At 42.5% G+C, this 10,176-nt stretch overlaps 1 protein-coding gene across 1 annotated transcript in view; it reads right to left on the minus strand.

Annotated features, from left to right (window-relative positions):
- Window positions 1-10,176, minus strand: part of Cfap54 (cilia and flagella associated protein 54) — a 283,790-nt gene that overhangs the window by 93,493 nt on the left and 180,121 nt on the right. The window contains exons 52-53 of the mRNA XM_028783037.1: window positions 1,645-1,747; window positions 243-390 (exon numbers count right to left, since the gene is read on the minus strand). Coding sequence (XP_028638870.1) covers window positions 243-390; window positions 1,645-1,747 — 251 coding nt within the window. The remainder of the gene's footprint in view (window positions 1-242; window positions 391-1,644; window positions 1,748-10,176) is intronic.

Raw genomic sequence — 10,176 nt, forward strand, 5'->3', positions numbered from 1 at the left:
CTCTCTCTCTCTCTCTCTCTCTCTCTCTCTCTCTCTCTCTCTCTCTCAGGTTAAATCAGTAATATACTCTGGTACAGAGGACTGTGAAGAATCATTGTTTTTGTTTAGCAACCTGTGCTTTACATTCTGGCAAGAGAGCAAGCTGGAAAGTTGTGAGCATTATCACTGACATACCCCTATAAAACGCTGGCTGTCCCTGATGTCAAATGGACCATACCAAAACACAATAATTATGAAAGTACCTTTCATGATTCCAATACCACGAATCTGTGAGATGAACGAGGTCACCAGCATCAAGCGGCATCTCAGCCAAAGGTGAATATTGAAGTATTCCCGGGAGTTCAGGGAAACGGGGTCTAAAAACTCGCCGTCATCTTTACTTTCTGTGGTCTAAACAATGTTAAAAGATGAGGTTATCCTCCCATTGGACAATGCCCATATTGTACTCTAAGGCTAAGCATGAGCTGAGAGAAGCGCCCAATACCATTTCATGGTGTCACGTTTTAAATTAAGAAGTTAATGTTGAACATTCTATAAACCACGAGATGTATGTAAAAGGGACAAGGGAAGCCATCCACTATTCCAAAATGCCCTATTAATATTTTACATCACATTATAGCCAATCTTTTCTCTCTATATTTCTACTCAAAAGCAGCTTTGCATGGAACTAGAGAGATGGTTCAGAGGATAAGACCTCCTGCTGCTCTAGCAAAGGACCTGGGGTTGGTTCCCAGCACCCAAATGGCAACTCACAATCACCTCACACTTCATCTCTGCAGAGTCCAAAGACATCATCTGCCTCCCACTGGTTACTGCATACAAGGTGCACTTAGACGCAAACAAAACCCTCTTATACATGGAGTAAACATTCTAACTAATAAAAGTAGTTTTACAGCATTGGATATTTGTTTTGCATTTCTGATTATAGTATCCGCAGTTTCCATGTCATCAAAAACCTCTTTAACATCCGTTTAAGGGATAAAAGGTGAGAAACACAGTGCTGGGTATCTGTTTTGGATGATTAGCTGGCTGGGTATAGGATGGGTGATTTCATCAGAAATGTCTACGATCCCAAGCAAGGCTCTATGTAATGGGTATTTTTATATAGACTCCTAAGTGATTTGATGTTGTTAAGTTATACAGTCTTACTAGGTTCAGTGACAGCTTGTGACAAGCTGTCAGGCAGACATTAGAGCCCCTGTATGGGAAAGGCTAAATGTGCGGAATCCCAGCTGGGAAAGACCGTGAGTATCCTGCTTACCCTGTCCAGGTAATAAACTCAGGAGTGGAAGGAGAGCGGATCTTGGGAAATCTTTCTGCTGGTGGGGTTATATTGAGACTCACCGAAGTGACACATCTGCATGTGTCTTTTGGTGATGGCTGTATCTACTCTCAACTGCTCACAAATGAGATCACAAAACTTTTGAAAAGATCTTAAGGGGCCTTCCCCCATGAAGAGCACAAGTGGGATTTCAACACAGACACTTTGACCCTGATTTCGCTGTTACTTTGACTTTCCCATTTTGAACACAAAATGAAAAAATCTACATCATCCACATAGCTGATCAACTGCCTACCACACCCTTAACTATGGTAACGTGTAAGGTGAGGTGTGTCTTGTAAGGATGTTAAAAGCATACGTACAGAAGTTTCTGGAGAGGCGGGACTGCATGACTCTTCAGGCTGTCTCTTTTTAAACACCTTCGAATCCTGGAGAAGCTTCAGTGTGGAATATATTATAGCAGTGCTGAAACAGAGAGAGGATTTTGACCATTACCAGTGACAGAATTTGTGTGTTATTTCACAACTCTCCGCTTCCTATGAAAATATCCACACCCCGAGCCACCGTCAAAGGGTATCCAGGCGTCTCCTTTCTCTGTCTCAGTAGCATTGGGGCACTGTGGTCCTCTCCTCATCACGACACTTAATCACAGCATAGAATTCTAAACCCACAGGTAGAGTCACAAAGGGATAACAACAACAACAACAAACAACCATAAAGTCCTTTTCAATAAAAAAAAAAATGGATTGGGCTGGAGAGATGGCTCAGCGATTAAAGAGCACTGTCTGCTCTTCCAGAGGTCCTGAGTTCAATTCCCAGCAACCACATGGTGGCTCACAACCATCTGTAATGGGATCTGATGCCCTCTTCTGGTGTGTCTGAAGACAGCTACAGTGTACTCATATACATAAATAAATAAGATTTAAAAAAAACTTAAAACAAAGAAAAAATGAAATGGATCAAAAAATAAATAATGAATGTTTCCATCATTCAAAGCAGATCAAAGGTAAACCTTCCACTTCTGCCTCCTGCAGCCAAACTTACTCCATCCCAAGTCTTCAGGCACGACCATGGCTCTCTGGCTCTTCAATGTGCACTGTTCGGTCCATCACGTCTGTCAGTTTAACCCACACCATGTGACCGCTGTCTGAGAGCCCCTCAGCTCCCCACCTCACTCACCTCTGTCCTGGCCATTGCTACCTCCAGGATGGAAGGCCAAGGTGATTCCTAGTTCCTCATCTCCTACTCTTGCCCTCACCCACAATGGCTACAGCAAACTCCTCAAGATGTGGCTGGGGTGGCTTTAACCAGAGACTTCCCTGGACTCTGGTCAGTATACTTCCTTCTTTGGGTTGGGGTTACCAAGATTTCTGGTCTAGCACATGGCTGGCTTCATCCACGTTAGTGGATGCTCATATGAAAGCCAGCATTTGTCCGTGGGTTCTCTGAATGTGTGCTATACGAGCTCAGTTTCCAGACTGTATTTTACGAGCATTTTTGTTGTTTGGCGAACGTGTTGCCTTGTAGATGGAAAGTGCTCTGTTAGCACTAACCGCAGAGCCAGAATGTTTCCCCTTCTTCCCATAATTTACATCTTAGGAAACAGATGACTGGCATCCACCGCCTGTCAGATGCCATATTGTGTCATTTTTCTGAGTTAAGTCACCTACTGCACTGCACACACATGCTGTGAGTTCAAGATGGGTGCTATTACTGACTCAATGTCTGGAGTAGGAAATGGACACCCAGAAGTAGTAAGTTTTCCAAAGTCTTTGTCTCTGTCTGTCTCTGTCTGTCTCTGTCTCTCTCCATCCCCCCTCCTACCTTTCCCTCCCTCTCCTTCTTTCACTGTCTTTCCTTCCCTCCCTCCATCTCTCCCTCTTCCCTTTCCCTATCCCTCCCCCTCCCTCTTTCCATTTCTTTCCTTCCTTCCCTTGCTCTCCTTCCTCCACCCCCTCTCCATCTTCCCTCCTCCTCCCTCTCTCTCTGTCTTTCCTTCCTTCCCCCTCTCTCTTCCCTCCTCTCCCTCCCTCCCCACCCCTTTTACCTTTCTCTTTCCTTCCCTTCCTCTCTCCAGGTCCTCATTCTAACCAGTTTGGTAGCATTGGACCCTGCTGTGGTGTTATGATCATTACTGTCCATGCCACTGCTGACTGCACTTGTCATCAACATCAAAGGTCCTCTTGGTCCTGCCCAAGGTTCTTCTCTTGCATCCTACCTAGCATATTAGTATTACATCCCTGATATTTTCCCTTTACCTTTGGTGGTCTTATTTATAAAAATGGCAGGCCTCTTTTGGTATGTGTGTTATACTCTAGTCTTACATTTGTTGCTTTGAGTGACAGACTTCAATTCTCCTAAGAAAGCCATCAGACATTCCCACTCTCATGGGACACTGTGATCCTTCCCTTCTGCCTCCCTTCTTGGTCCTTTGATAGGGTCTCCATGTTGTTCCGTGATGCTGGCTCAGCAGCCAAGACACCTGGGTCCGGGCGTGAGCACAGAACAAAGCAAACCAAGTCAGATAAATCTCGTGCATGAAGTGAAAGAAGTGGACTGGATTGGGCATTCCTGAGGCGTCCAGCCTGGTCTCACTGAGCCCGCAGTCCAGCCTCCTCTGCCTGAACCTCCCTGCTCTGCTAAGTCAATCAGAAAATTGCTTCTTGTTTAAGTTACATCAGGTTGGGATTCTGTTGCTTGAAAATAAGCAACATTAAAAGATACATATAATCTCAGTTATTGTACATTTGCGTCAAAATATATTTGATGATGATGATGATGATTTATGTGGGGGGTACCCAGGTGCCATGGCACGCAGAGGCCAGCTTTGGGGAGTCAGTTCTCTCCTTCTGCCTTTATGTGGGTTCTGGGATTACACTTAAAGTGCCAAGCTTGCGCAGCAAGTGTCTTTATTGGCTGGACCACCTCGCCAGCCCAGTAATATGCAAGTTTCTTCTATAATTTTGTAACTGCTGACTCCTCTTTCCCTTCATATTGTTTTGTGTCTCTGTTACAGTATACTTTTTTTTTTGTTCCTCCATACTAATTTGAAAAATGCGTATTCTGGCTTAGAAATTCTATGCTTATTCACAGCGGTGACTTTTAATGATTTCAAAAACATCTTTATTAACCCATTTTTAAAAACATAACTTCTCTATTTGTCACAGGGGAACAATGAAGCGAGGCGTGGAAGGTGAAGGATTTTCTACTTTAATTGTGCCTTCTCTTCCATACCTGCTCGGTAGCTGTATCTTATGTAACATCTCTAGCTCGTTACTAACGGCTGCCTTTATGATCCGTCAGATTTTCCAACACTTGCATTCAGTTATAGCCAGTTTATTACTGGTACTGAGTGCAAAGCCACTGCTAAGCCAATTACTAGATATTTTAGCAGAAGAACTCTCCCACCCCACCCCCCAGGTTTGTAAAATGTCTCTCTCATTGGCCCCAGTCCTTCTTCCGACTCCTCTTTGGTGCACCCGGCCAACAGTTTGGTTGATAAGCTCTTTCTGAGTTAAGCTATTGGGGGGGGGGGGGGAACGACACTCAGTTCTTCTATCTCTGCTGGTCCCTGTTGGGAATTAGGGATGTATTCGGACTGTCCATTTTCATCTACAGGTAACTTTTCAAAATGAATTTGCCCAAATCTAATTATTATTAAGCTTAGTCTTTAAACTTTGTAGTACTAAAGTAAGACTATTGTACTTTTTGTGTCTTTACTAATCCTTTCAATGAGAAATCTGTGAAGAGACTGTGGATGAGGAGCATTTGCTGCTCTTGCAAAGGACCTGGTGCCAGTACCCAGTACTTCCAATGGCTAAATGCAGCTCCAGGGGGCCTGGTGCCCCCTTTGGCCTCTGTGGGCACTGCACACATGTGTTGCTCATAAATTCACACAGGCAACACACACACACACACACACACACAGGAGCCACTCTCAGGAACTATGTGATGGAATCCTTTGATAGACAGCTGTATCAAAGGCGTTACACTTTACCTTTACAAGGGGATGAAGATTACCCCAGTGTTTGTGGACTAGTTACAGTTTCCAGTTTTTTGAAAAAAGGGTGTGTGGGATTGAATTGCATGTTTTAACAGCAGTAGCTTTTAATCAATGTTTCCCAGAGACTATAAGTAAAAATGGCATGACCAATAAGTACAGTTTGTGTCTGCAAGTTTTGTTTTTCTGGTGGTCACACCTAAACCTTGCCTGCTCCAGGCCAATGCTATACCACTGAATACAGCTTCTTTTCCAGGGCATTGCACCCTCTAGGCCAGCGCCCTTCTACTGAAGCAAGAGCTAGTCCCCAGCTCTAGCTGCAAGCATTTCTTACACACACACACACACACACACACACACACACACACACACAAACATTAAAATATTTTACAGATTAAATCAGTTGACATTTTCTTTTGAACTCAGTTCTAATTTGATAAGTTTTTGGAGCTCCAGCCATTTAATTATGTTTCCTTCTGTTGTTAATGAAAGCTTTTAAATTCATCTTGTCTAGCCTAATTTTCGGGAATCTGTACACAGTGGGGGGAAGAGTTCAAGGCCCACCTGCGTCATGCTTTAGCTGTGTGAGCTTGGGAAATGCAATTATCAATCTCTTTATAAAAGGAGAATGATGAGGATAACAGTTCCAACCATATCAAAATGAATGATTTTGATGATTAAATTAGAACTCATTTGTTAGGAAATACATGCTGGGTATCTGCTTTGAGCCAGGAAGAAATCCAGGAGCCATGGATACAGCAGTAAACAATACAACCCAAAACCCCCACCCACCAGGGCTGACATTCAACTACACTGGGATGTCCTTAGCAAACACATGCTAACTATCAGCATCGACGGTTTATTGATTTGGTAAGAAAAGTAGTAGAGGCCAAATTGATTTTTTTTCCTTTTTTTTTAAATATTAAATTGTTAAGCAGCTTTCTAATCTTTTAGCAATTATTGAATATTAAACTCCCAAGAGTTTGCGGGGCCATTAAAACAACTGCAACATTTGCTGACTACTTAAGAAGGTACTGTTTGTGATTACTGCTACTGCTTTTTGTTTTAAGTGAAAAGAAGTAAGGATGAAGAAAGTAGCGAGCCTAACTGGGCCTCAGTCTGTGGATCAAGGGTACACACTTTGGGGCACCCTGTTGCTACAAGAAAGTTCCACAGGCTGGTGCTTCACAACTATACTACCCTGGAAGAAGATAGTGATGTCACCTCCATGGGGGTTCTTCCAATTCCAAAGCCTGGCTTCTGAGATAAAGAGAAATGACATGAGTTTTGGCATATTGGTGACAAAGAAACCATGTAAAACATGGGACATACCCACATGTGTCATAACCCACTTGCTACTGTATAGTTGCTTAGGGTTTTCTTCCCTGTTGCCATAACAACATACATGCAACTGAGAATAGAAGTGTACTTGGGTTCATTGTGCTAGAGCAGCGGTTCTCAACCTGTGGGTCAAACAACCCTTTCACAGGGGTCACATATCAGATATCCTGCCTATCATATGTTTATATTGCCATACATGACAGTAGCAATAATACAGTTATAAATGCAGTAAAATAACACAACATGAGGAACTGTACCAAAAGGTCCCAGCATTAAAAAGGGTGAGAGCTATAGTCTAGATGCTGACGCCGTCCCCTGGTAGAGCATCCTGCTGCATTATAACACAGTTGAGTATAACATGGCAAGACAGAGCAAGCCTGCATCAGCTCAGGCTTGTTCTTACAAAGCCACCAACACTAGCATTAGGACACTACCCTCTTGACTCCATCTCTCAAAGGAGATTGTATTGGTGACTTTCCTCTTGCTGTGATGAAATGCCTCCACGGGGTTTCTCTTGGCTTACAGTTGCACAGGGATACAGTCCATTATGGAGAGGAAGGTGGGACAACAGTTAGGACAAGCACAGCACAGCAGCAGGAACAGAGGCTGATTCAATTCGTCCACATGTACAAAGCAAAGAGATCAAACAGGAAGTGGGGCAAGGATATAAAAACGTCAAAGCTCACTTCCAGGGACACATTTCTTCCAGCAAGGATCCACCTCCTAAAGGTTTCATAACCTCCCCAAAGGGCATACCCAGCTGCAGACCAAGTGTTCAATACATGAGCCTATAGTAGACACTCATCACTCAGGTCACTACAGAGACATTGTTAACGTATTCCTCCGAGAGTTACGTCTCTAAGACGCAAACTCCAGAGACAGGGCATTTAAGCAACTGTAACTACACAATGGAGAATTTCAAGTTCCTGCACTTTGGTAGACAGAGAAGTTCAGAAATGTGACTCATTCTAACGTCTCAAATCCCAAGAGGCATTATTTGTGTCATAAAATCAAAAGGCTTGAATGTTCTCCCTTTCAGACCATGAGTTAAAAACAAAGAAACATAGGAATGAGCATTTGCTTAAGCAACACAAAAGGGATGGGGCTCTGAAAGGGAGTCCAGAAGGAGAACCACACTGTGGAAAGCTTTGATCCCATTTATTTCTTATTAACATTCGTGACAAAAATGGACAGTTTTTTTCTCATGAAAATCATGCAGCTCACTCTATCCGTCACCCCGGGGAAAGTGCCTTTCAATTTTCTGACACATAATTTTATTAGAAGTATCAGGAAATGTCAAGCATCATTTGGAAAAGGGATTGTCCAACACTCTCAGCAGTGCCCCAACAGAAGCTCATGGGGCGGGGGTCAAGTTCATGAGAGAGAAATTCACTCATCTTGACAGTAACCTTTCTCAAAACGAAGACTCTGCTCCAAAGAGCCAACAGCACCACCATTTCTGCTGGTTTTGTCCCAAGGGCCACTTTCATGTGTTTGAGACAGGAGTGTTCCGATACGCTGGCACAGAGTTGACATATGTCTACTACACATTTGCCAAGTCTTCAGCTTAAAGCTCTACTATGACAGCCCTTTCCTGGACATCTTACAATTTTTCATTCTCATTACTTTCTCATTAAAAGAATGGGGGACACTCATCACTCTTATCCTCTACACTAAAAAAGAAAAAAAATACATAAGGTAATGATCAAAGGAAAGTATGTGTGTACACGCATGTGTGGGGGCATGTGTGTGTGATGTGCATGCATGTGTTTTTGTCTGTGTGTGTCTGTGTGTGTGTGTGTGTGTGTGTGTGTGTGTGTGTTTTCTAGGGTTGCTGTTGCTCTCAGAGATATAGTTTGATGAAAAGGCTACTACTGGAAATCATATATTAAAAGTTTCTTTGCCCTTCAGTTTGACAGGGGAAATAAGTTATGACTAGGAGTAATAGTCTAAGCATAAGCCTATAATTAATAAATTTTCAATAGCTCTCAATAAGGTACAGCCTAAAGGTGGCATAAATATATTGTCACTATAAACTACCATAACTCAAGTTTGATCTCAACACCACTGTTCACCCCTACAGACTATTAATATCTATAAAATTATTGGAACCCATTAAAGAGTGCCATTGACATTTATTGAAGTTGAGTTATTAAGTACTGAATTTATTTTAACATAAAAAATAAGTCATTATATTAACAGAAATAGTACATTTTATACAAAGAAAATGTTTTCTAAAATGTGAGTGCAGAGACTGTCATGGCTTCCTTTACTGTCTGTCCTAATAAAGGAAAACCCACTTCCATTTCTGCTTCTACATCACATTGCTGTCCTGTTTTATTTAATTAAAGTAAAGGAAGAAGATTAAGCCTCATACAAAAAATTTCTTCTTTTATTGTGTGTGTGTATATATTTGCTTGTGTGGTGTGTGTATGAGTGCATGTTTGTGAGTATACATGTGTGCATACACACATGTACACATGCACACATGTATGTGGAAGCCAAAGGTCAGTGTCACATCTCTTCCTCTATTGCTTTTTTAACCTTACTGAGACAAGTGCGCTCACTGAATGTGGGCCTCATTGATTGGCCAGGCTGTCTGAGTAGCAAGCTCTGGAGAATCCTCCTGTCTCTGCTCCCTCTCACTCTACCATGGGCGGTACAGGTACATCTTGCAGGCTTTTTCACTTAGGTCCTGGAGACCTCGGCTCAGGTCCTCATGTTGGTGCAACAAGTACTCGAGCCATTGCCCAGCCCCAAGTGGCCTCTTCAAATAACTACCAACATTTTTCTTTGATAGTTTCTCAAATGTTTGAAGAACATTTACATTACATAACATTTGTAGAGTTGTTATAGAACCTTGTACCACACACTGACAAAGGCTTTCTACGTCAAAACCTATTGGTCTGCTCTGTTCACAAAGATTTTGAAACACAGAGCTCTTGTCATGTGGAAAATGAGTTCTATAAATAGATTATTGGAATACTTAATTATATAATTAAACAATATTTTCATGAGTACTACCACTCATGTCACCAAATTCTCAGGTTCATGTGACAAATCCAAATTCCCCAAAAATTCAGATGTTCCTTTGAAAGCTCAAATTTTGTCATAAGCTGCAGATACTAACAGATCTGTTCCTAGAAGCAGCATGCTCGCTCTTTCAGGAAAATGTCTGCCACATATCCAAACTGGAACAGACACAGTCTGTCAGTTGTTTTTCAAATAAAGATGGTCTTCTACAAAAAGAGCATCTTGTTCAACTCTCAGTTCCATCATCCATGTGTTCCTCCTCAAGACAGCCATCAGCACTGGGGAGCTACAGAGTGATTCAGACAAATGGTCCCCTGAAGATGCCACCAGCTTGGAAAAGTCTGCACTTGAGGGTAGTGATGCCAAATGTCACACCTTCTGCTTCCTCATCAAGGCCTTTAGTAAGAGCAGCTGGTTTTAATATCTCTTATGTCTCTGTCTCTCTGTCTCTGTCACTGTCTCTCTGTCTCTCTCTCTCTCTCTCTCTCTCTCTCTCTCTCTCTCTCTCTCTCTCTCTCTC

The sequence above is a fragment of the Grammomys surdaster genome, unplaced genomic scaffold (genome assembly GCF_004785775.1).
Source record: "Grammomys surdaster isolate TR1022 unplaced genomic scaffold, NIH_TR_1.0 958, whole genome shotgun sequence".
In the NCBI taxonomy this organism is placed as follows: domain Eukaryota; kingdom Metazoa; phylum Chordata; class Mammalia; order Rodentia; family Muridae; genus Grammomys; species Grammomys surdaster.